The following is a 27624-nucleotide window of genomic DNA, read 5'->3' on the forward strand; positions in this document are numbered from 1 at the left end:
GTTGAGGCCACACACTCACTTGCAGGAACACTTTGTTGACTCCGCTAATGTAATCCGCCACTATGCCGAAGATCAGTCGGCCAATGCCAGATGTTATACCAATGCACATGAGCAGAACTTCCTTATTGGTGTCTTTTCCAAAACGCTCCTCCACGTGTTTCATCTGTGGACAGTAAATGAAAGATGAACACAGCTGTTTCATTTCTTTAGTTTACTGCAGTTATTTGATGCACAGTACAGCACATTTAAAGAATTACAACACAAACTGTGAAACTGCAAAAACTGACTAAAACCTCATTGGACAGTGCTCTTTGCTTAGTCATTGTGGATTTGTGTGTTAACTGCATTAAGATATTTGCCTGAGATCTAACCTCACTGGACACTTAACTAGGTACACCTTTCTGGTACCAGGTTGTATTTTCTTTTGCCTTAGAATTACTTCAGTTCTTCATGGCAAAGATTTACCAAGGTGCCGCAAATATTCCTCAGAGATTTTGGTACATGTTGCCTCGACAGCATCACACAGTTGCTGCAGATTTGTTGGCTGTACATCCATAATGCAAATCCCCTGTGTCACCTCATCCTAAAGGTGCTCTATTGGATTGAGAGGAGGTGGCTGAGGAAGCCATTTGAGTACAGTGAACTCATTGGCATGTTTGAGAAACCAGTTTGATGATAAAAGCCAGGAAGGAACCACGCTTTCACAGTTTTGGTGACTCTGCCAACCTGTAGCATCAGTTTTCTGTTCTTGGTTGACAGGAGTGACACCTGGTGTGGTCTTTGTTTTTTATAAGTCTGTCAGCACTGCGTTGCACTCCTGTGGAGGCATATAGTTGAATGAAGAGAGGGAAAATTCACTCAACTTTTCACTCAATATATCTTTTACTCCACATTCTGCATGTGTTTTTCAGAAATCTGGGGTTGAAGTGTTTTGCAGAACTGGGTTCAAAAATATGTCCAGTTTTACAAATCCTTTTATTTATATGACAGCAGCCATATTTCAGGCAACAGTTCAGGTTGTTGTTATCATGTCATCAGATCCTTTTATCTAGCTTGTCCATATTTCAGTGCTCATTTGTATTTTAGCTTCCAGTGAATGCCGTTTTCTAGTTTACACTGTCCAGATGTTGGCTTTCCACATTATCTCCTGTAGCCACGTCATTCCTACTGCTAAGCATTAATCTGTGAGGACCGAGAAGAGAAAGAGGGGCCTGCTGTGTTTCTACCTCCAGGCAGTTTGCAGCAGTCCTCTTCAAAGGACCTGCTGTGTGCTGATGTATAGACCCATCACCATCACCCCATACACTTTCTGGCAGTCACACATACATCCGTAAGACCTCTGGGAGACTTACATTCTTTGCCAATGTACAACAACACACTCTGTCTTTAGGAGGGAGGTCTTCCGTCCAAGAAGCAATGCTATACACATCTTTGTTTGTTTGTATAAGTGTCAGGAGATTAACTTATGATACACACACTCAGTTGAGGCTGACCAGAGGGAGGATAGTTTTAAAGTGAAGTTAGATGTATCTTGAACTTTGCCGACTAGAATTCTGCTTGAAAGGTTCACGTGACAAACGTGCTGCTCCCTCAATCACACGATCACATTATCAGACATAAACCAGTGGACAGTTGATAATTGTTGAAATTTATTGCTTCAGCCTAGCCTTCTGAAGGTGATTGATATTCCTCATGTGTCATACCGTAGTGAATACCCTATGGAGAATGTGGTTCAGTCAGCAAAAGCAGACCAAGAGAGTCATATAGCAAATATGTAAGATAATATGGAAGTGTATGAGTTACAACCTAGCATCACCTACTCACTGCCATGATGAGATCTATGATACCAGCCAACTATCAGACAGACAAAGATCCTTTGTTCTCAGCTATACACCTGGTAAACGATCCTCAATCTTTTTTTAGACATTCCTTATTTGACTCATTCCCACATTATCAGGTTAGGTTACATTTTCAAAGCTTCCTGCTCCAACCGATATATAAATGGAAAGAAAAATAAAGTGGTTCATCTCATAAATCCTCGGCCAGCAAAAACAAGATTTTTGACAAACGCATGCATAGCTGGTGACATTACATTAAGCATAACAACTACAGAGTCATCACTGAAGTTCTCAGTAACACCTGAGCTGCTACTTATGACTAGTTCAGATGTCTAACAAAGAAATCTATTGGTGGAGTTGGTGGATTTAGCAAGGTAACAAACTAGAGCACCTTAACACAAAATACATTTCAATTATAGGGAGAGTTTTCCCCTTCAGAGCCCCACTGTGCACCAACCCAACCTTCCCCCGTGCTGTCGTTCTCCCTCTCTCTCAGATGTGTAATGATCATTAAACATCCAGCCCACACACCACAGCCCCGCAGGTGCTCCTCATTAAAAACAATGAAACAAGCTTATTTTAAAAGTAGACACAGCTATCCGAAGAAAAGTACTGCTCTGAACGGTCCTTTATGGTATTCCATGATTCAGTTATGTTGATTCAGGAAAGGGAGGACATGGATTATCTGTCTTGATGATAAGATCAAACTTTCTAACATATTGGCCTTCAGCATGTTGCATAATTTTCACAAATTCCTTTTCCACTTTGCACTTGGCAATGCACTAGCATACCTTTTATCAAGCCATTTACAGAGCAAACACAAAGGTAACGTCTTTTTTCTCTAATCAGCAATATGTTGAGAACTGGACTTTACTCTTTAAGTAAAGAGCTAAGCAAGATGAAAAACAGACGTGGTACTAGGGCAAGGCTATTTCAAAAGGCTGTGCTCAGCACTTTGCTCAAGGAAACAGACACTATAAAAAAAATAAAAAGTACACAGCTGTTTGGAGGATCTGACAGGACTCTGTTCCAACAGGCCGAACAATATGCTGCTGGACGCATGTTATTCTGCTTTTCCCATGCTGTGCCACAGGGCCAGGGAGGTGCAGGTAGGGGGGAAGGATGACTCCTGGGGCTGTTAGTCCAGTGCTGGTGCTGAGGCTTCAGCCAGATCCAAGTTTTATCCCAGTCTGTGTAGCAGACATGAGAAGTGTTGGGAAAACACAGCCATTGATCCACAGGACACTCTGATCTCCCTCCAATAACAAAGTCACCGTCTCCAAATAAACAGTCACCTCCTGGGTCTGTCCAATACATACAGGGTCCCCTTCTGCAGCCCTCCCAAGATGTTTTCTCTAAGCTCAAAGTTTCCTATCTTAAAGCAGAAATAAACACCGATTTAGAGAAAGTGACACCTGTTTACGGAACTGCAGATTAAATCCTCCTTCCATATTATGCCACATTCACCAGGACCACACAGCTAAATAATGAACACATGCTGCTGTAGAGGAACTAGGAAGATATTGTGGTGAACAAAGAGCCAGGCAACCCAAACTACAAAATCAGCTGACATCTACTTGCCGAGACTCATTTTCTTAAGTCATGTTTTGTTTTGTTTTTTTAATATGTCTTTCTTTGAGAGTCAGGGCTCGTTGCCAGTGCTGTAGAGTCACACTGTATTGTATTTGTGTTGTTGAAAGCACTGAATAGTTATATTTCAAAATGGCTCAGTAGTTCTAGAAAAGTATCACTGTATTAAGAAAGGTGAACTAAATATGTAGTAAAATATAATATGTAAAAGTAGCCCAAAATTGACCATAAGTGGTTAGGTAAGCACGTCACAATTACACACAGAGGCCTTTATTACAATAAATTCCAATTTATATTTCAGCAGTGTGCACAAATACATTAGCGAACTGTGTTTGTTGAGCTATTCTTTAAATGCGCCATCTTAAGCAATTTGGCCTTGTGTTCATTTTAATTGCATACATTAGTGTAATTGCATTACGCTGATGGACCCATGGCTCTGCAGGCAGTGCAGGTCACTATGTTTTAAAAAACATTAAAATGCAGGGAGACCTGACCACCATTTAGCATCACCGCTGGCGTCCACCGAAGCTCAGCCCTGTCACCCCTGCTGTTCATCCTCTGCATGGATGTACAATAACCAATACACTGGACCCTCCTTTACACAGACGATGTGGCACTCGCAGACCCAGACGGCCTGCCCCTACAAGAGCAGTTGTAGGAATGGAAGGACCGGCTGAAAGAAAGTGGAATGCACCTGAACACCAAGAAGACGGAATATCTAGAATCTAGAATGTGACCCCGGGATCGATCCAGATCGGCGGCCAGGAGTTAAAGAAGACTGCCCAATTCAAATATCTTGGGTCTCTGGTCTCGGCGGACGGCGAGACTCTCCCAGATGTGCGCTCACGAGTCAACACAGCATGGCTTAAATAGCTTGAATCCACCGGCATCCTGTGCGATAAGAGGATGCCTGAACACCTTAAAGCCAAGATCTACAAAACAGTCGTATGGCCGGTGGCCCTATATGGAGCGGAATGCTGGCCAGCCACCAAAAAAACATGAGCAGATCCTCAACGCTAGCTAACCTCTCACCCTTATTCCTTGTTAACTGTGCCAATAATGAGATCCAGAACCCGGGAGTAGGATAGTTGCAAAATCACACTGTGGAATCTTGGAATTGACATGCTCCCATATGTCAAATGGATCATTACCAACCCCTTGTTTGGAGGGGAGTGAACGGTACATACACAAACAATAAGCATGAATGCCAGCATAAATATTATTAACACAATAGATGAAAGAAGTACTTACCAGATGAACATAAGGCACAAAGTAGCCATAGAGGGCAGCGGGAATGCCGAAGGCCCAGATGCGATATCCCCACGACTTCCAGATATTGATGTTGAAAATCTGTTTTAGGTGTGAGCTGCCTGTTTGGGAGTCTTTGGGTTTGACCGGCAGCAGGGGCTTGTAAGTGAAGCCAGCCAGCATCAGCACAAGCATGAGGATGCAGAGGACACGCATGGTGTGGTATAGGCCTAGGTTTTTCAGTAAGCCTGACAGCACAAAGGGCATAGCGATCGTGAAGACGCTGCTGCCAGCTGTTACGATACCATTTACCAGGCCGAGGCGCTTCTTAAAGTAATGGCCAAGGATGACCAGGCTTGGCTGGTAGGCGAAAGAGCAGCCGCAGGAGAACACAATGCCGTATGTGAAGTACATGGGGCCCAGGGACCTACGAGCAAATAAATAACATTAGTGTACAGTCGATTCATTCAGAGCTGCCAATTCATCTGCAAGATATTTCCCAGAAAAGAATCAGCTCTTAGCAGCAGCAACTATAAAATAAGATGTCAAATGTCTTTAAAGGTCCAAAAAGCCCTTGTTTATGATACTGATTTTTGTTTCAAGAAGCTTTATCACGTATTAGGTTAAATCAAATGCAACGCAATAACACAGTTCTCATTCACATAAATCAAATACAAACTTCTCCCAACTAGTTTTCACATTAAGTTAATTTGCTATAATTTCAGTGACAACAAACAATTAGTTTAATTATTTTTAACACATTATGATACATATTCTAACCGACGGTGCATATTGGTTTACATTGTCAGTGACTCATAATTATAAAATTTATCAAATGTTTAAACTAAGTCATTTTACTATTTCATGAAAACTGACAGACAGCAGTAAACATGGGCCTACCCCGATGCTTTTTTAACATATTGCTGCCATCAAATTCAAACTGACCTAATGCCTTTTCCTTAAAATAGTACATGTTCTCAGTTCCACTGTTAATAAAATATTTTATAGGTTTATGAGCTTTGTCAATCACTGCATTCTGAGAACTCAGCTTCCTGACCACAGTTTCTGTCATTTGACCAGCTGTAATTCAGCAGTTTTATTGCTTACTCTAGTGATAAAGTGTGTGTGTTGCACTTGTTGCGTTGCTTGAACCAGATATGACTGTGTGAGTGTTTCCTCACTTGTAGGCCACAATGAGACTCTAGGTAATTTTTACCATGAAGTCACAATTTTATATAAAATGTTTTGTTTTGGGAGATCAAACTGACTCATCAAATTGATCAAATAGAATCAGGCAGACCACACAGTTATACTGATATTTATTTTTATTTTTACCATTCAATTAACCAACAGGACTACGGGACAGTCCCCTTGCTCTCATTTTGAAAGTTTCGCCAAGTGAACAGAGTCACTGAGTTTGACCTCTTCACTATGTTTGTGATATTGGTATTTGATATTTAGAGTAAATGTGATGTGCTGCAAGATACAGCCCATCCAAGACATTTGTGTTTGACTTTAGATGAGTGAATGTCTTGTATTTCATTTGTTACTTAGCACTAGTTAGCATGTGTCTATGCATTTTGCCCTTGCAGCCCAAAATGTTAACTTAGAAGTTTCTAAAAAGCTATGATATATTATAGTTGTGGAAACCATATAAGAAATCATGGGTGCCTTGTTACTGCCCCAAATACAATCTTTTTCAGTGGAAAACACTGTGTATGCATATTTTGTCATGTGACAAAAAAGTGAAGCGAGACAAGCCTAATATCCTATAACACTAAGGTTTTGCCTATATGTGCAAAGTTAAATAACAGTTAAAAGGTGCTGAATTATACATAAAGCAAAAGCATGCTATCTTAGGAAATATAAAAAAAATTCTTATGCAGTTTTGAGCTGGAAAACTTCCTTACGTGACAAAGGAGCTAGCCAGTAGGCCGACCAGACCCACAGCAGCGCCACCCACTGCAATAATTCTGCAGCCGAGCATGTCAGTGAATATGCTGACGATGGGAGAGCAGAAGAAGATCATGCCCATGGAGAGGGAGCCCACCCATGCTGCAGGAGACACAGAGTGGAAAGACAGGATGAATGTCATGATTCTATTATATTTCAATTCAATTCAATATTATTTATATAGCGCCAAATCACAACAACAGTCGCCTCAAGGCGCTTTATATTGTAAGGTAGACCCTACAATAGTACATAGAGAGGAGAAAAAAAAAAACCCCACCTTGCACAACTGTCTCCAGGAAAATACTTTACACTACAGACACTAACCGCTAAACAAAGGGTCATGTTGCAATAACAGAACACTGTTGTTTCTGTATCGATGCACATATTTACTCATGGATACAAACACACACTGTAGAGCTTACTAAGCAACCAATCATCACATGCCTTACAAATGTCATGAGTTCCCTTTTTTACATCTTGGCCATTTTACTCCTACTGTACTTTGTATTTGAATCTATTGAACTTATCTATTGTGTATTATGTTTTTTTTTCCTTTTTTTGTTTTGTTTTTGTTTTTTGTTTTTATGTGGATGATTGTCAAAATTATAAAATTTTCAATAAAAATAAAGCATAAAAAAAAGAATCTATTGAACTTAAGCTTTAGAAATGCTTCTTACCTACAGAGTCCATACATTTACACATTCCTTGTATGATTTCCTTCGTAGATGGAAAAGAAACAAATAAACCATATGGTGACAGAACACACAAGATACATAATACATTATTATGTAATAATTTCCTTAGAGATTATTAAAGTACTCTGATTCTGAAGAACACACTGTTTTTAAGGAGGGGGCTCTATAATTTTCAAATACTGAGGTCGTTAGTAAGTCACACCTGTGAGCCAAAGGTTCAAGTTTACTCTAACTGGCATCAGTGAGAGGGGACAATCATAATATGGTCATCTCAGATTAACAGCTCTGGCTGTGCAAGCCCTACTCACCTGCTGTTCAAACTGTTTCTTTGCAAAAGCCAGCCAATGAGAAGAAAGTTCATTTTAATGCAGGGGGAAAGCCAAAAGAGCTTGTTTTAGACAAGAGATGGACTATACCAAGGCCCCTTAAAAGGTAAATAAGAATTGCTGTGAACAAAGCTATTCTGTTAGCGTGTTTCTCATGACTATAAGGAAAAAGGCAAGAGTGACATGTTTTTGTACAAAAGACTGCTGGGAACTGGGAACTTTCTCTTTAAGACATCACACATCCAATACCAGATAACAATAGAGACCAGAAATGCCTTCAGGTGAACAACAGGTCAGCACATGTGACACAAGCCATATAAAAAGTTGTTGACTCTGAAGTAAGTCAGGTGAAACTTGTGGGAAAAGACCAACTGGAGCTGGAATGCTTTTGTTGTCTGTTTTTTACACGACTAACAGGAAACCCTTGTGTCAAGTTTCAGGGTTGTTGCTGGGATTTTATTCTCCTCACCTCACCCCATGCTGGCAGAGTATTAGGCGATCTCAGGTTTCCAAATAAGACAGATGCTATGAAGTTCCAAAGAAAAACACCAGTGTGGTTGTGATTTTAGGATTAATCTCGACAACACTGTCACCAGCTTCTCCCTGTTTAAAGTCACACTTGAGGAGACATGTTTATTTCAGTGTGCCAAGAGTTTACAGTCAGCCAGCAACTGAGAGGCTTTATTGCTCATTGTTTAAATCAGACTGTCCGCAGTTGTTTATTACCTAGTGGTCCCTGTGAAATGTGGCAACAGTTATTTTTACATTCATTTATTTCTTGTCACAGTCACTTTTTTTACACAACAGTAATTCACCATGATAGTTTAGATATTTGTCATGTAAGGATTAATGTCGTAAACAGCAAATGCACAATGTTGTTAGGCTCTGTATCAGTTTTACAGCCATTCCGTCATAAACCAAAGTACAAATTAAAACTTTGGCCTGATAATAAGGATGGACCAAAAGTCAGAGGAACACACAGTCTTTATCATTTGGGGGAACTCCCAAAGCTTCTTCAGAGTTATTCCAGACAACACAGTAAGTCCGAAAATGTTCACTCTAATAAATGCCAGTGAACGAGAAGAAGCAAGAATCCTTCAAAAGCAACAGGAAATTGCTGTTGTGCTCTTCTGGCTGTCTTGATTTAAAAGCATTTATGCTCCAGACAAGAGAAATTCTAGATTAAAAACAATGTAAAATCAGGATTCTCTGTGTCCCAGTGACATCCACCTTTAGCTGCGGGCACTGCTTTAAACACTAGCAGACGAGTTTCCCTAAGTCATTCGTCTGCTTCGCTGGAACTCCCCCCCCCCCGACTCTGAACCCAATCACCCCACAACAACTGAACCTTCAGACCTAGGAAACTGCATAATACACCTGTTATCCACAGAAAAATGTATTTCAACTGCAGATTTTTAAACTCAGAAAGCCTGTGTATCATTTGAGGTAACTACTTTGGGCATTCTTGCCTGATTTTCCCTAATGACCCCAAGAACCTCTGTAATTACACCATGCATCACATGTTGTTTTGAATGAGGGAGTTCTACTTTTTTTTAACATTGAACAATTACTGAAATGTCAGTGTTTTTTTGCTATGTTCAATTATGCATTTGTGCAGTGTTAACTCTAATTTCAAATATTTCACGCTAACTATTAGCTGAATAGTTTAACGGCTCAATAAATTTATTAATTTAGAATATTTTGTTTTTGCTTTTTTTTGCCTGTCCCGTTTGGTTCTTTTGCCATCAGAATTATTGTCTAAAGGCGAAGAAAGATGCCCAACGGATTTACTTTACCAAATTGACCATCCCAGCCTTGCCGTAATGGTCTATTTGATTCACCTTTTATTGTTTATTTTATTTATTTTTTTATTTTCACTTGCTAGATACAGGACAGACTTGAATGAGGAAAAGAAAAGGGAGAAAGGAAGAGGGGGAAAAACAGCGGAGAAGAGGGACGGGGATAAAGGGCAAAAAAACAAAAACCAACTAAATAAGCAGACAAAAAATATATATATATGTACAGGTCCTTCTCAAAAAAACAGCACATTGTGACAAAGCTCATCACCTCCCGCAATGCACCAACAAACACCAGACTTCCACACACCCCAGATTCACCACACACAACTGAAGCAGCCCAAGCCCCTCACCGTTCCAACACTGATGATTCTGGCACACACAACCCACGAAAACCCAAAACTTCTGGACAGCAGTCAGGTCGGCAGTCTTACCCATGATTGCGGTTTTGAGTAATGAGCCTCAGGAATCTTTTGCAGGTGTTTAGAGTTAATTCGTTGATTCAGATGGTTAGGTTAATAGCTCGTTTAGAGAACCTTTTCATGATATGCTAATTTTTTGAGATGGGAGTTTTGAATTTAGAATATTTTGGCTATTTAGTCATTACTTTAAAATTATTTTTTTAAAAGTTTCTTAACTTTGTTTCAAGTACTGACAAATAATTACCACTGTTTATCCATTAATTATAATTAAACATCCCCTTTGCTATGTGCTGACAAGTTTAGCTAGCATATAAGTTTATAAGTTTATGCCATTTTTCTTTTTTCCTTCCTTAACACAAATATATTTATCTATTTCTTTAATCCTAATTTCTATGAAACATCAAACAAGATAACTGCACTGAATGCCACAAACAGAGCACTGAAGACTTTACTTAAATTTATGAATAAATTCAAAGGGTTTGCATTAAAAAAGCTAGCTGAAGAGTTATCTATTAACCAAAGTTAACTAAAGCATCTAATGGATGGGGCATTTTGCAGTATTTGAGGTAGCACAGCACTTGCTCAGGTTGATTAAACAAACAGAACATCTCTATGGCACGTTGACCAAAGATGCTCAGATGTTACCTATGTCTAGTTGAAACATGGAGAATGAAGACAGGCTTCATTTAACACCATAGACCACTTACAACTTACCCCAAAGTCCCAGGCTGTTCCACTATAATGAACACAAACTGAGGAGGAAAAAGGTTTTAGCAACTAAAATGCTCTCTCGGCCAACAAACCACAAACAAGACCAGATGTCCCCCTGTATCAACACAGCACCAATGCAAAAGTGTTTGTTACCATGACGTAGTATTGACTTTAATGGAAGTGTTTTTGTGTAAATTTTTACTGCACTACATTAAGCTTCACACTCTTAATCACTGAGTGTATACATACATATATATATATATATATATATATATATATACATATATATATACATATATATATATATAAATATATATATATATATATATATATTTATACACACACATAATATATATATTTATACACACACATATATATATATATACATTATACTGAGAATACACAAAAAATTACAGATTAAGCTAAAGATTTTAATAGGAAGAGGTTTAATAGGAAGAGATCTTCCTCATCTAACAGAGTTTTTCCTTTCCAGTCAGAGCTCTAATAATGGTTTACAGAATAATGGTTGTTATAGATTAAGTTATACGTCAACTAGAATTTTGGAATTACCGTCTCCTAAAACTATCACCACCGGGGGGGGGGGCATTTTACCAGACGGGTTTCGTGAAGTTATCCGCCCCTTTAGCAAAAAGGCAAGAGCACAGTATGTCTAAGATCAGGGCATGAATCCTTGGAGATCCCAGTTAATGGTTCGGTAGACAGCTATAAAGCACTACTTGGATAAAGTGTATTTTATCTAAAACACAAGACGATAAAAAGCAAATTGAGTAAATATATTACTAGTCAAAAATGTTAGCATTAAAAGCTTTCATTTTACCAGTCTAGAAAAACATTGTGATGAGGCCATCATCATTATTTCACTTCACTTTCCAAGAGCTCTTGTTTTGCTGGGTATGTCACCATTTCTTTTATCGGTGCTGGTGGAGATAAAGGTACAAACTTTAACTTTAGAGATCACACTATGTAAAAGTTTTGGACACAAAATAATAGTAGCTGGGGGTTTTTTCAGATTCAGTTGGCAGTTCAGTTAACGGTGGAAAATATTAAAAACATAACCACCAGGAATCAAGATTTTTTGACAATCTTATACAGTGCCCATGTTAGTTAGAGCCATTACTGGACTGTTTCCATTCATCCATTTTCTTCCACTTGTCCAGGGCAACACCAAGGCGTTCCCAAGCCAGCCAAGAGATTTCTCTAGCGTGTTTTGGTTCTACCCCAGGGCTTCCTCCCATTGGGACATGCCTGGAACACCTCACCCAGGATGCGTCCAGGAGCCATCCTTGTCAGATGCCTGAACCACCTAGCTCCTTTTGATGTGGAGGAGCAGCGGCTGTGGAGGAGAGAGCCCCTCCCGAATCCAATTTGAGACTCTGTAGTTGGTGCTCTGTTTTTTGTTCAAATGCAATAACCATCGGCAGTTATGCTAAATAAACCACTGATAGAAATATTTAACATTTCACTATTAATTACATTAATTACATTAATTACTAGTTGTAGAATATGTACCGTAGAGTACCTCAGTTCTTCTGAGAGACAACATACAGACCACAGGCTGTTCTCTCCAAAAGTTGAATCTGTTCATCTGGACATAGCGTTTTGTGGGAGAAACGTTTCGTCACTCATTCAAGTGACTTCTTCAGTCTCAGCTGACTGCAGGTTTCCCCAATCTTATAAACAGTACATTTGCATAATGACTGAAACCAGCCCACTGAAGGAACAATGGGCTGAGAGGTCAGTTCCTTTATCATAATTATGCAAATTCAAATCACAGGCTGTTCTGTTCAAATTCTGTTCTGTTCAAATTCCAAAGGACTAAATGATCTGCCAAGACAATTCAGTTGGACCTGTCAATAACTGTGTGGTCTAACATCCACACAGCCACTTCAATCTGATAAGCTATTAGCTGGCAAGGAACACCTAGCCTTTCATGTACTGTAGTTACATCCAGGCTCCTTGATCTCCCAGACAGAAGAAACTAAGCAGAGCAGTGGCCTTAAATCCTGCAGCTGTCTATACCCAGCAGCCTCACAGCCAGCTCACTATCAGACATTTGGACTCACTGACCAGGGCTCAGGAAGTGGACCCTACTGCACTGAACGCACACTTGGCTCTCACAATGCAGACCACATTCTTCTCTGACGACAGCATTGAGAGCAAGGGGGAAGAAGAAGGAAAAGGGAAGTTAAGAAATGCCAACTAAGACCAGTGAATATGTTTTAGTGACCCAGGTACTTCCCAGCTAACTGCACTTGATTCATATCCTCCCTGCTTTGCTTCCTAATGTTAATCTCTAATAATTTTATATCTAAAAGAAAACAAAAGAAAAGTCTGTGTAGGTTCTCAGTCATCCAGGTCATAGTAATCAAAGGAGCATTCTTGAAACTTGGATTATGCCCCTTGAAACTTTTCTTTTCAAGCTCCTTAAAAAGAAAAGAAAAAACAACAACATGCAAATAAAGCATGTTGTTGTTTTTTAGTTAGCTCTTTTTAATAGCAGGGTTAATAAGTATACAAGTTTTGACCTATGTTAGCTTGAACAGGTTTCACATAGTGTTCTCCAAAGGCTGTTTTTGAGGCATCTAAAACATGATTTTTACACAAAAACCACAAGAGTTGCATTTGCATCTCTTGACACAGAGAGACAGACAGCCATACACACTAACATTCATTTGGAACTAATCTAACCCCACTAACTGCATGTCTTTGGGCTGTGGGAGAAAGTTAAACTCTCAAAGTTAAACTCTCAAAGTTAAAAACTCTCAGAGTTTTTAACTTTGAGAGTGTTTAAACAAGAGAGAAGTGTCAAAATGTTCATGCCTGTCTGAGAACAGTGTATAAAGTGTGCAGTGAGGGGTTTTACAGCCATAAAACATCTATAATAATTGTAAAAAATAAAGTTGGCTACTTCGCCTATCATCGGTTATTTTTGAAACGTAACTTCTGCGATAAACGAGTGACCACTGTACTTTTAAAACCAAAGACGTGCTGAAGTTAGTGTTGGTGTTTATTCTGTTGCCAGGACACCATTTCTCACTTCTCTGATTATTTGGTGGGGAGTAGGCATTTTATTTGAATTAAAAGGAAGCAACAGAAAGTTTTTTTAAGAGGAACTCTAATCGACATGTATAAATTCTGTGGTGTTACCCTGAGAGACCAATTATGAGACGATTATTTCTTTTTAAAGTCGATTTATTACAATGGAAGATACTATCCAGTGTATCCATGGTTTTAATCACTGCTACATCTGTAAAATAAAGTCTAGACACAACAACAGGTTGACATACCTAGGTTGTCAACCTGTTGACAACCTAGGTATCAGAAGATTCTGATGCAACTGTTACACATCTGTGTAACAGATGTGTAACAGTTGCATAAGACTGTGTTATTATGACTGCTCAAGAAAACTTATTACACAGGTGGGGAGTTTTGCTTAAACTCTCTTAGAAATCTGCCAGACAATAAACATACAGGGTATTGGCTTCATCTGTCAAAATATTTAGATCACCAGCAGTCTATATTAGCGATTAATCATTCAGTGTTTTTCATGTCCTTGTTGTCCACGACTTTCTAAGCTACCTTCAAACAGTCTACTTGCTGAAACTTAATTTATACATTTTACTGTTTTTTTAATTAATTAAAAAATATAACACAGAGTAGAAATTAGAGGACAGGATAGCTGGATAGAGATGAGGGGGACTCCTGTTGACTTAAAGGGGTCTTACTGTGTAATACTGTTACAGTATGACTTTTCAACTGGTGCCGTTCAGTCACAAAGACCCCAGTCATAACCCTAATCAGGGCCTCTTAGTGCCGCAGTCACACATCTGGGTCTGCAACAAGGATATAGCAATTCCAGTTTACAGCAGCTGGAAGCCATTTGTATTGGGCTGTTCCACTGGAAACTGTGGAGAGGGGGGAAGTGTTTTTTGTGTGTTTGCAACCCACTCAAATCATTTGTGCGTTTTCTGGCCTCTCACACTGCAGGAAGTGAAAACGTCTGTCTGATGACACAGGAAAAAGTTGGGGAGCAGCTGCAGAGCGATTTATGGCTTTGCATAAAAAAGCACATCATACGCATGCTTGGAATGACTTCCCTCTGCAGCAGATACTAGAAGTCCATATGAAAAATGTTAAATGGGAGTTGTGTTTCATGTTAGAGGGAAGCAAAAGGGGTGGTGTGTCAGAACAAGCTGGTGATTGGGGGAGCTTTTTGTCCACCCCCTTTTTTAAGCTCACTGTATAGTGTTGCAAACAACAGCTTGGATACATACACTCCTCCCCAAGTCTCCTCATCTCCAGCTTCTTGTCTCACAGAAAGGCTTAACCAATAACCGCCATTATCTGTACCTTCAAAATGTATCCATCAGAAGGCGTTTTTGATTAACACTTTATGTATCTTGTGGTAAATCAGAGGATTTGCTGTACTTAAATGTGTTTGTTTAGAATTTGAATAAAATACTTATTGTTCCATATAAAATTAGTTCAGTAATACATACATACATATATATATATGTACACACACATATACATATATATATAGATAGATAGATATAGATATATATAGATATATATATAGAAACACAAAGTAACCACAAAAATATAGATTATTTATTTATTTTAAGTCAGTCCCAAGTTAAAACATTTGTTGATGCCACATAAACTTGATCTAAAATAAATATTTATTCAATAATAATTTATTTTATTATATAATAATAAAAATTACATTTATGTACATAATAAAAACCCACATCAATCCATAATATCTGTAATGATAAAAGAGGCAACAGAAAAACTAATTAAAATCTTCCCCTGAGAAATATATGAGCACTGTGATATAATGGACATGATGTTTTATATGGTTACCATGGCTGTTTGGAGACACACGGAGACCCGACCGATCATGTACCTGTGAATCTTATTATAGTGGCAGTGTGGTTTTTGCACGGTGCTGCCTGTGATGTTCGATGTTCCTAATTAGTTCCGAGTGGTCTTTGTGCAAAGTTAATTTTATCCATGGTCGATGAAATGAACGGATGCAGGAGACAGTAAACAAATCAGAGAGTACCCCATGCCATGCTTAGGCTAGAGGGCTACTGAGAGTTTCAGTGGCTTTTTGGGGATATTAGTCACTATAGAATAGTACTATAGGAGCATACCATTATCCCATCTCTGTTTTTCCTTCAAAACAGGAAGGTACCACTTGTAATTTTGTTTCTGATATTTATTTCCTCTTATTTCCTCTTTTGCCCTGTAAAAATAACACATTTTCATACTTGTCATGAACTGTAACACCTCCACATAGTTTCAAATAGATGTGGTTGAGAGACCATAAAGATTGACTGTTTCAAGACCTAATCTTGGTGCAGTGACACAGGGATTGCCTGCTGTCAATCAGTCTAACATTGCCCAAGAGCAAGGACATCAGAGCCATTAGTTCACGTCCCCTACGTGTCATGTGCAGGGGGCCAAACAATTTGTCCTGGTGCCACTGAAGTGGGCTCTGCCTCCAGCATGTTTATCTTCTCGAGACTTTATCTCTTGACAACCTTCACCTACTCAGACCCAAGCTTACACACGCCTGAAATCAAACGGCCTGTCAAACATTAACCCGTCTATGATTAAAACTTGTCAAGGTTTTGTGGAGCCAATCCATCCGAGTCATTTTGTTTTGTTTTGATCCAAGTTACCCATGAAGATCAATCAATTAAGCTTTTTAGAGTGCATGTAAACTTGGTTGGGCTGTTATATTCAAGTGAACACAAAGACAGTTGTGGCAAGGTAACCTGTAGTTGTAGAGAAATATTTAACTGACAATTGTCTCATCAAGCTCTCCTTCAGGAACCATCTGAGCATATTATTCCATCAGAAATCTGTTATCCATAACCTTTTTGGTATTTGAATTAAAAAAAATAAACTTAAAACAACTTGTTTTCAACTAGTGAAACGTATCTACTTCACAAAACAAACCCTTGCATAAAACATCATGTGACAGTAAATTACTGCTAAAGCAGCAATATAGTAAGCCTGACTGCTGACAGAATAAACTCAGCATCAACTGAACACTTTGCCCTCAGTACAAGGCAGACAGCAGCCAAACAGTGAAAAGTCCTAATATAGTCCTTCCTCCGTGTTCTGCTTCAGTTAGTTCTGCTGCCCTATAACTACGTTAAAATTACAGACTGCCAGTGTGTTTATGATCTCTCATGACAAAAAACAATAATCCAGCAGAACTGAGGGAAAACAAATTCCTTCTCTCCTGTTAATGTACAAGGGAGTCATAGTTATTGTTAACTGATCTAACACACTCAAAAAACATTTGATCTAATGTTGGTGAAAGCACTAACATTGCTTTACTCTCCCAGGCACTGATACTAAAACAATATTTTATCCTTCACTGCACCATCAATCTCTTTATTTTTTTCCTTTCATACACAGTCAAAACAATATTCAGCCAAAATATGCTCACATAATGTCTTGTTATTGACATTTTAATGTCAATTAAATACATGGGTTTTGATTACTTCAGAGTCATCAAAACAACACAATCAAGGTATCAAAAAACTCTGTGTTTAGTCCAAAGTTCTTTGGCAGGTCTGACAGTAGACGACAACCAAGTGGCTTTTGGCACAAGGCTCAAGAATAACCCCATCTGGCATTTTCACAGGGAGGGAACCAGAATCTGTAACAGATGTGAAGGTCACTGACCTGACATTGGAAGCCAGCATAGAGCCTCGACCTTCCCACCCCAACATAATGCATTGTGATTGGTTGATTGTGACTTAGAATTTCCGAGCTTTGCAGCGGGTAATCTTTGGCACCAACAAACAGCTACTAGCTGAAAATTTCAGCTATTGGAAACTTGCTCTTTATGGAATATATATCCCTATTTAAGAAATCCATGAATGCCCAGCAGATAATTTCTGGTAAATTGGTAGAAGATCAGGCCATAGGAACTACAGCTACAAATTAAAATGAATATGTTAGCACGCATAATAAACACATTATGCGACCTGAAATGATACACATTACCCTGCATCATAGAAAAGAATATAGTTTTAGTCATAGGCAGTAATGTTTGGTTATTCTTCTCAGAAAGGAAAGAGAGAAATGCGCAGTATTTTTATTTACTCCAAGCAGGGATTATTATCATTACTATTATTATTATTATTATTATCATCATTATCATTATTATTATTATTATTCTTAATGTAGACCCTAGAAGAATTAAAACTTACAAGTTAAAGACCTTACAATATAAACTATTGTGTTTTGCCGCTATATAAATAAAACTAAACTAAGTTAAACTGAATTGAATTATTCTGACAAAAGCAACCAGTTTACAGCAATCAGGCCATCATGGTCCTTAAAGTGAACAGACAAATATTGGCCCTGATAATTGTTTTAAGTTGATTTAACGGGGCTGCAAACCTTAACTGAACATTTATTTTCATCTTAGGTGCAGTTTCAAGGCATATGCAGTTTTAGCCGCATCGGAGCTTGAATGTGAGACAAAGAAACATGTTCGAACTTGTGCATTGGTATGTCTTTGCATTCAAATCACCTAGCACAGGGCACATGAGGGGTTTTCAATGTGGAACTGCCTACATTTCAACTCCACAGTCAAGTTGAAGGATTAAAAACTTACTGTTTGTAATGCATTCTCCATAAAGAACAGGAGTAAAACTACCTATCAGAAGGCTTTAATAGGCAAGATTAAAACAATAAATCAGCAACTGCTGATAACAATCTCTCCCTATTATGTTATCTTTACTTCTGGTCTTTTTTACTGTAATTATGCCCATTCAAAATGTACCCAAGTAGGATAAATCAGAGATATGATAAAGGAGAGCCATGGCACTCAAACAGTAGTGGAAACACAATTTCCAAGGTAAAAAAAAAAGCTTTTTAAAGCCTTATTTTTGGTTCAATCTGTATGCATGTCATGCACCACATACCATGGTATTGATGGTCTTATCTGCTCCACTCCATGTGTACAGGGAGAGGCAAAAATGGCAAAACGGATAAGCACACACGGTGAAACAGATAGCAGAGGAGAGAAAATTACTGCAAACCGTACGAGCCTCAAATGCTGATCTAAAATGAACCCACGTAGATAGCAACATGTTGCCATCTCCCACTGCAATGATAAAAACCAATTGACTCACAGCAGGCAATCATTTGTTATTCATGTACGTATTTTGGGGTGAGTAATTTATTACATGTTCTGTGTCTCCCTCCAAGACAAGACTGCATATCAATATCTTGTCGCAACTGTCACTTGTGCTAAAATGAAGCTCTATATGACTTGCACACTTAATGTGTGCTATGCAATGCTTGAAAAGCTTGCTAAAATACATATGTGTGATTACAGCCAGTGATAAACAGAAAATAGATTTAAGGGACTGTGCTGGGAAGTAAAACTGTTGCTTAAAGTTAAACTGAGTAAAGTAAGGTCTATGTCAGCAGTGTTTATGTAAACAAGCAATACAAATTTCCATGGGAAAAGTGAGCTAAAAAGTGTATTTGGAGTTTCGTATGACTGCAGTAAAGTGTCTACACAACCAGAGAAGACGGCTTGTTATGTTGCCAACAAGCAACAGTCATACAATGGCTGATGGGTGTTTCTTCCATCTCGTCTTTACTTTTTACATTTTAATTTATCAGACATTAGAATTACCATTATTGATATATCTGATAAAATTTGTTGCCCAGCTATAGTTCTTCCCTCAAAATGACTCAGAAACTAGACTAAGATAATCAAATCACGCTACACTGCCTAGCCATTACAGAGCCAGTAACAGAAACTATCCAACGGAATTTACTTTAGTATTCTATTTTCTCCCTGTCAATTAAATTCCATCGTTTCCTCTAAAGCTCAGTCAGATAAAAATATCCATGTGGGAAAGAAGGGGATTTCATTCAAGGATTTGTGATGTTTACGAAGACTTGTATCCTGAATGTTATAGATGCGTTCTCTTAGCATTCTCGCACTTCCTCTATGACAATGTCTAACTTCAAAACCACTCAACTGCCTCATTAATTCTCATTAGTTCTGTTCTCACGACAGGAAGGCAAGCTGAAGAGTGAACGTCTAGTTCGAAGTAGTACTTTGTGTTCTTTCTGGAAAACAGGATCAGGGAAAAAAATGGAAAGAATGGATGCTGTCCATCTCATGAAGTGAACATAAGCAGGAAAGACCTCACTAAAACTTCTAACTCAAGAATGTACATCCTGGCAGTCAGCCACTGTAATCTCAAATGGATAGCAACATGAAGTAATTATTAGCCATTTTATAGTGCTGTCTGAATGTTAAGTTAGATATATATATATTTAGTGGATAAAGTAGTGTTTAAATGACTGTCACTATACTTGTTAGTATTATTCATTTTATTAGAGATTTAGCTAACAAAGTCAGTGTGTGAACTGTGTGCATAGTAAAAGACAAAATATACATAAAACAAATGTGTTCACATTGAATTTGAGTGAGCAATGTATGAAAAACAATTTTGCTTAAGTATTAATTGAGTAATGCATTTCTTAAAGCATTGTGCTATTACGCTGAATCATTATGCTGTCAGCTGACATCATTGATGGTCACCTCTCCTTCTGTCCTATGTATAGACGTGTTGTTTAGTCTGTTGATGGTAGATGGTGCACTCGGGTGCAGACCAAAACAACCAGGGGTGGTCTCAGCCTGGTTACAAACAAACTGAAGAGCAATTTATGACAAGAATATGATCTAACCTCGATGTAGTCCAATTATCCGATGTACAGTGCATGTTTGAGCTTAGCAGTTTCACATTGCCAAGGTTATAAGACACTTTAAAAGAAAGTACACAGGAGAGTACACAAACTGTAGTAACAGCCTGCTACATACCATTTAGCCTGAAATATCTACCAAATAAACATAAATATTAGCAGGAAATTCTCCATGTTTTTTTTCCATTAGTCCAGAACACAGCACCTTCTCTGTGTATTTACTTTTGTTGATACTACCCCAAACACATTTGGCCAATAAGTAGATTGAACGTTGCCAAATAGTTTGTAGTGATGCACTTTGGTTTTGGAGTTTTCTCTGTGAAAAGAAAAAACATACCACAGGAAAAAGCAACTAGTTTACAAAAGTATCATCTGATACAGAACAGAGTAAATGGGTCTAGGTACAGACACAGGACGTTTGAGGATGTCCTATGGTGGCATTGGGAATCAACACACACTGCGAGCAAAATTTTGGCTTCTGTGGATCAGGCTTGTTGGAGCACATTTCAAGGATGCTTAATTGCAATGGGATCTGTGGAGTTTGAAGGCAAATCTTTGTGCTCATTACCAGTTGTCCTACTGGGGGAAGATACTGCCACTGGAGAGTGCTGTTGCCATGCTTGATGTACAACCACCTTTAGGTGGGTGATATGAGTCAAAATAGCATCCCCATGTTGGGCTGGGGCCCAGAACATTGCAATGGATAAAGGAAGCCCTGGAGGTTTACAATTTTTCTGGCAGAAACCCTGTAATGGTGTTATGACTGGTGCATATGAAATCTCTAATCAAATATTTCAGATCATTAAAAAAAAGAAAGAAAGAAAAACACACCAAGCAAGCAATGCGTTAGAGCCATAGTACAAACCACCTTAGCTGCAACCAACACAAAATCCAACGCAATAATCACAGAGATCAGCAGAAGAAGCTATTGACTCGGTGAACAGCTAAGCCCCAGACTACCAATAAACACTTTTACATGCTCATTTGCCAAACAGCGATACCAACAACAGGTGGTTACAATCAAAGCGGAACAGCACAGGGCCATTACTCATGTGGTAAGCCTCCCTCTGTCTGTCTCTCTCTCTCTGTCTCTCACACACACACACACACACACACACACACACACACAAACCGCAAAAAACAAAATTTTCTCTATGTTATTTTGCCATGATTTTGCCACACCGCTATGTGTAATATTCAGTGTTTTTTAAGGTGTCCTTTTAGTTTAATGCAGAAAAACATGTAAGGTTTTACACAATTCGTATGATAATGAAGACTGCTGACTAGACTGAACAACAAGAAGAGAATTCGTGTGAGAAAAAAATGAGTATTGGTACACACTATGGTATGGCTGGGAGCAAGCTGTATCAAGCTGTATTTCATTCACGTTTTAAAGCGACTCTCTGTGCCGTACTTTCACACTGAGAGCACGCTGAGAGCTTTCACCCAGGACTCCTCGGGTTTAGACACAAACCAGTACAACCACTTAACCCTTTTTTTGTTTTTTTTTTAATTACCACCACACTGAGTGCCAGGTCACGACTTTGACGCCAGGCTCGCAACGTTACCCCCACAACCGCGCTATTTAACCACACTGTCTTTCTTTTGTCTCCATGCGTTTCCTTCTCTCTCACCAGGAAACGACACATTACTTGCTAGCTGAACTTAGCTAACGTTTTTATAGTGGGCTAAATGTTAAACATATGATGCTGTAGAATTATTATGTCTTTACGAAGAAATAGTTAGTTCTCGAGGAGAGCTTCGTTGGTGGTCTGAAGGTTGTCGGTTCAATTCCCCGCCATTACTAAAACTGTCCCATGAGCAAGACATCATTTACTATAAGACCGTCTCTCCGCAACTCATCCTGCGAGGGTTACATCACGCCTTTCTTCTAAAAGAAATTTAAAAATATATATAATTCTTTACTAATGTGGTACTTTTACTCATACAGCCAGGTTAGCCTGTACTCACATGTCCTGAATTGAAGGTCTTTATCCTCCACGCTACCAAATTCCTGCAGGAGGTAGATGTACATTACACCGAAGGCGTTCTGGATCCCAAACACCGATCCGTTGCACCACATGGAAGCCAGCATGACCACCCATCCCCAGCCGCCCTCGGGGTGCACAAACTCAACCTCCTCCTTCGCTCCCGGACCCTCGCTTTTCTCTGGGATATCCACTTTGCTGTCCCCGTTCTCCTTATTCTCCGTCTTCTCCTTCTCCTCATCCTGCTCCTCCACTGGACGCTTCTCCTTTGCGGGTTCGCTGCCGGCGGGTGTCTCGTTTGTACCGGCTGCATCGTTTTCTGGCATATTGTTCCCTTCTGTCATTTTTTTTTTAAAAATAATGTGTCAAAAAGGCACTGCGGATTTTGCAGTATGGAGGTATTTCACGTACGCTGGCAGGGGGAGGTCAATAAATTCAGACACAGGATATGACAGAGATTTGGGGTTACGGTGAAGTTTTATCCATTGACGTGGAGGTATAGTTTCTGTAGTGCTGGTACTGCAACATGTGCAACTGTCAAACATCTGCCGTTGCACTTTTATAAATAGACAACGCAGAGGGGCGGGGCTGCGGGTATCCTTACACTGCAGCTGCTGAGGCGTTTCCAGGATATCTTCAGTGGGGTGGCACTGGTAAGTGTGTGTGGGGGGGCAATGCAAGCATATGAAAGAATATTTGACCATATACAAATACAGTATAGTGAACTAGCACAGGAAACATTTGAGGCTAGTAAGTGGAACGGTGACAGTTTAAAGGTACTTTTTGTTTACCCTTGTTTACCCTACTTTTTTATTACCCTCTGCAAACTTTAAGAAAGAATGTAACCACCAGAGGACAGCATTTAATCAGTGGATGTGTTGAAAAAAACGGATGCAAATACAATGTTCGGTCCGTGCCGTACTTTCACACTGAGAGCACGCTGAGAGCTTTCACCCAGGACTCCTCGGGTTTAGACACAAACCAGTACAACCACTTAACCCTTTTTTTTTTTTTTTTTGAATTACCACCACACTGAGTGCCAGGTCACGACTTTGACGCCAGGCTCGCAACGTTACCCCCACAACCGCGCTATTTAACCACACTGTCTTTCTTTTGTCTGCATGCGTTTCCTTCTCTCTGACCAGGAAACGACACATTACTTGCTAGCTGAACTTAGCTAACGTTTTTATAGTGGGCTAAATGTTAAACATATGATGCTGTAGAATTATTATGTCTTTACGAAGAAATAGTTAGTTCTCGAGGAGAGCTTCGTTGGTGGTCTGAAGGTTGTCGGTTCAATTCCCCGCCATTACTAAAACTGTCCCATGAGCAAGACATCATTTACTATAAGACCGTCTCTCCGCAACTCATCCTGCGAGGGTTACATCACGCCTTTCTTCTAAAAGAAATTTAAAAATATATATAATTCTTTACTAATGTGGTACTTTTACTCATACAGCCAGGTTAGCCTGTACTCACATGTCCTGAATTGAAGGTCTTTATCCTCCATGCTACCAAATTCCTGCAGGAGGTAGATGTACATTACACCGAAGGCGTTCTGGATCCCATATACCATATACAAATACAGTATAGTGAACTAGCACAGGAAACATTTGAGGCTAGTAAGTGGAACGGTGACAGTTTAAAGGTACTTTTTGTTTACCCTTGTTTACCCTACTTTTTTATTACCCTCTGCAAACTTTAAGAAAGAATGTAACCACCAGAGGACAGCATTTAATCAGTGGATGTGTTGAAAAAAACGGATGCAAATACAATGTTCGGTCCGTTCTTGACTTTTAATGTATGCTTTTATTCCTACCTAATTACTTAAGAAAAGCACAAAAAACATGCTTCAAAGACACATAAAACACAAAAGAAGTAGAAAAAAACAAAAATGAAATCTCACAAAACACAACCGAAGCGTTTGTGAGGAGACATTAAAGTGGCGGAACAGCAGAATTGTACTGAGACACACTTGTGTGTTTTAATCGCATGTTACTGTAGCTTCGTGTTTGCTATTAGCTTTTTACTGTTATACACTTATGCTGTGTTTTGTAATGTTAAGATGTTAAGTTTTTTATGGGTTTTTTTGTGAGGTTTCAGTCTGTGTGCTTTTTGGGGGAATTTTTCTACTTGCTAGAATCTTCTTAAGTTGCAGTGCGTTTGACCTTTCAGGCCCATGGTACTATCATAATTTTCTCAAGACTTTCCCTTCTACCATTGTAAATAAGAAATTATTGTTGTTGGCTTGCCTGCTTGAATTAATTCACTGCGCCATCTTGTGGTACATATTGTTATTATACAAAAGAATGTCTTGGTCCAGCATAATGCAACATAAATATTTTTGGACATAAAATTAGAGCTGTTTTCTTCACTTTCTATTGATTGTTTTAGTTTTTTTTTTTGTTTTTGTTTTTTTTGTAGAGGGGTTTCAACAATTTTTAAATATAGAAATTTACAAAGAAATGTATCAAACATATGTAGTATTGAACGACTGTTTTGCAAAGTGGCAATATAAGTATTTAGAATTTTTTTAAATAAAAGTCCTAATCCTTATACACTAATAATGCAGAAGTTTTGGCATCAAAACAATCTTAAAGTACTCATCATGCAGAATCATACAGATGACATTACTGGATCATAATTTTTAATCATCAGTATCCATATAACTTTAATATTGCAGTGGGAAATTTCAGTACTTTTATATTTTCTTTATCTATAAAATCTGCAAAATAATAAACTAAAGCTTTAAAATAAACACAAACCCAGTTCCAAAAATACTGGGACACTGCCCAAAACAAATTAGTTCATGTTGAATTCAGTAACACATCTGGTGTTCTTCAAAGTAAAATTGCAAAAACATTGGCTATCTCATCATCTACAGCACATAATATTATCAAAAGATCCCAAAAATTATCCAGAAACGCTGCTGCATTCTTTGCGCCAAAGCTAATTTAAAATAGATTGAGGCAAAGTGGAAACATTTCTGTGGTCAAGCAAATCTTTGGAAAACACTGACACCACCTTGTCTGGGCTGTAGAAGATAGAGACCATCAAGTTTAGTTAAAAAGCCTGCATATCTAATAGTACAGGGGTATATTCATGCCTATGCAATTTAAAGGTTTTACAGCAACACATGCTTCGATCCAGGTGACGTATCTTTCAGGCAAGGCCATGCATATTTCAGCAAGATGATGCTATTACAAAATCGTGGCCAGTAGAAGAGTCCGGATGCTGAACTGGAGCAGCAGCTGGTGTCCTCAGTTTCCAGATGTTTATGGACTCAAAGTAGATAGGAATGCTGCGTGGTGGTAAACGTGGCCCTGTCCAAACCTTTTTGAGATGTGCTGCTGCCATGAATTTCAAAGTAAGTTAATATTTTTTTCATTAAAATTGTGCATTTTCTCAGTTTAACTATGTGCTATGGATTCTGTATTGGACTGTGAACAAATCATGGGTTTATGAGATTATTATATTACATTTTACACAGTGTGTTACACAGTACAGAGAACAATACTAGTAGTGAAGTGGAAGCAGTAACCAAAACTAAGGCTCCACACATCAGTAAAGTACTTGAATATACTGGTTTAACAGTATTACAGCTGAATGGTGTTGTGTAAACAGCCCAGCGCAGCTCACTTTTGGCAGCAAAGACAAAATATTGCTTCAGTGTGCAAGTTCTGGAGGACTTCTAATAAAAATATACGCTGTTCTGCCTCAGCAGCACCTCAGTATCTACCGTTGTGAAATGTCTGACTTCCCCTCTTCAGCTGCTAAAAATAGACAAACTGCAAGGCAAGCAGAGGGGCTGACCCAGAGTAGGATATGTGCAATGAGTAGAAAATTAAAGAGAAAGGCAGTAAGATGTGGGTGGAGATCGTGAAATTGATCTAAAACTGTAATTTGGGAAATCCCACTTTCACGGCCTAGTCTAAGATTGACTCTAGTCATTTTTATAGGAGAAATATCTCTGAAAAACAAAAAAGCATGCTAATTTAAATAATCTGAGAAAAGGCATTTGGTTTTGTAAATTGTCTTGTGGAAAGTGTTGACTAGGAGACAGAAAAAATGAAAAACAAAAAGAGTTTCTGCTGGCCAGACCTGGAGCAGATTACAGTCTATAAATGGGACTTAATTTCTAATTAAAACCAGGATGTGTATAAAAACACTGACACAGAAAGGACCAAGAACGAGTCTGGAAAGTCAGAAAATTCTGTCAGCAAAACTACACGAAACCTGGTGGAAAATTCAGCCAGTCTGTGTAAACAGAGCTGTTTCCACAAACATATGTCCATCTGTGCATGTACAGATGTTATTGGGAACATGAAATCAGTTCTAGCTAAACACCAGAGCTTTGTGTTGGTAACATTAAATTCATAGATTATATGTAGCTTGTTTGTAGCATTATCTTAGCTTTGTACTTCTTGTAGTGTCCTTTATGCAATTTGTGAAAATATGTAAGGGGCATAAAATCATTTCGTTGTCTGTATGAATCCCAAAGACGATGGAAAATCCCCAGTGGCTTTTTTCTTGCAGGAACCAAGCCAATGCAATCTTCTGAGCTGGTCTACTAAAATAAATAAATAAATAAAATCCTACCAGCTCTATTTTCGGAAATACAGTGGTCCCTCGTTTATCGCGGGAGTTACGTTCTAAAAATAACCCGCAATAGGTGAAATCTGTGAAGTAGCCAGCTTTATTTTTTTTACAATGTTGTGTTTTAAAGCTGCAAAACCCCTCACTACACACTTTGTACTCTTTTCTTAGACAGGCATGAACATTTTCACACTTTTCTCTCTTGTTTAAACACTCTTAACGTTCAAACCTTCGTAGAAAAGTAAGTCCAGTATTATAGAATGAAACCAAAGATCAAAACCCTGTTTTCAGGTCCAGAACATGGGAATAAAGCAGCTGCCAGAGAATTCAACATTAATGAATCAATGGTACGGAAGTAAAGGAAGCAAGAAAAATGAGTTAAGTTTGACTTATCTGTTTTGTTTCGCTTAATGTGCCTTATAATCCGGTGTGCCTTATAGTCCGAAAAATATGGTAACTTCTACCTTCCTTTAGCATGTGCAGAAGTCCAACTTTTTGTGCAATGTTTAGCATCTTCCTCTGCCTTTTGGGTGCTACCGCAGGTGCCTTTGACGGTGCAAAACGTTTCGTCGACAATGTGTTTGTTGGGGAGAAAACTTGCAAACATACAGTACAGCAATTCAGAGTCACACTGCTAGCGATCGAAGATTTATGTAAATCTGACAAGCTGAACGCATT

The 27624-nt window shown here is 38.7% G+C and overlaps 1 protein-coding gene across 1 annotated transcript in view; it reads right to left on the minus strand.

The window, feature by feature from the left end:
* slc16a10 (solute carrier family 16 member 10) overlaps positions 1-22903 on the minus strand; it is a 28138-nt gene extending 5235 nt beyond the window's left edge. Inside the window, exons 1-4 of the mRNA XM_013276235.3 lie at positions 22334-22903; positions 6587-6731; positions 4680-5103; positions 20-163 (exon numbers count right to left, since the gene is read on the minus strand). Coding sequence (XP_013131689.1) covers positions 20-163; positions 4680-5103; positions 6587-6731; positions 22334-22694 — 1074 coding nt within the window. The 5' untranslated portion in view covers positions 22695-22903. The remainder of the gene's footprint in view (positions 1-19; positions 164-4679; positions 5104-6586; positions 6732-22333) is intronic.
* Between the last annotated feature and the right edge of the window lie 4721 nt (positions 22904-27624).

Source organism: Oreochromis niloticus, linkage group LG15 (genome assembly GCF_001858045.2).
Source record: "Oreochromis niloticus isolate F11D_XX linkage group LG15, O_niloticus_UMD_NMBU, whole genome shotgun sequence".
Taxonomy (NCBI): Eukaryota; Metazoa; Chordata; class Actinopteri; order Cichliformes; family Cichlidae; genus Oreochromis; species Oreochromis niloticus.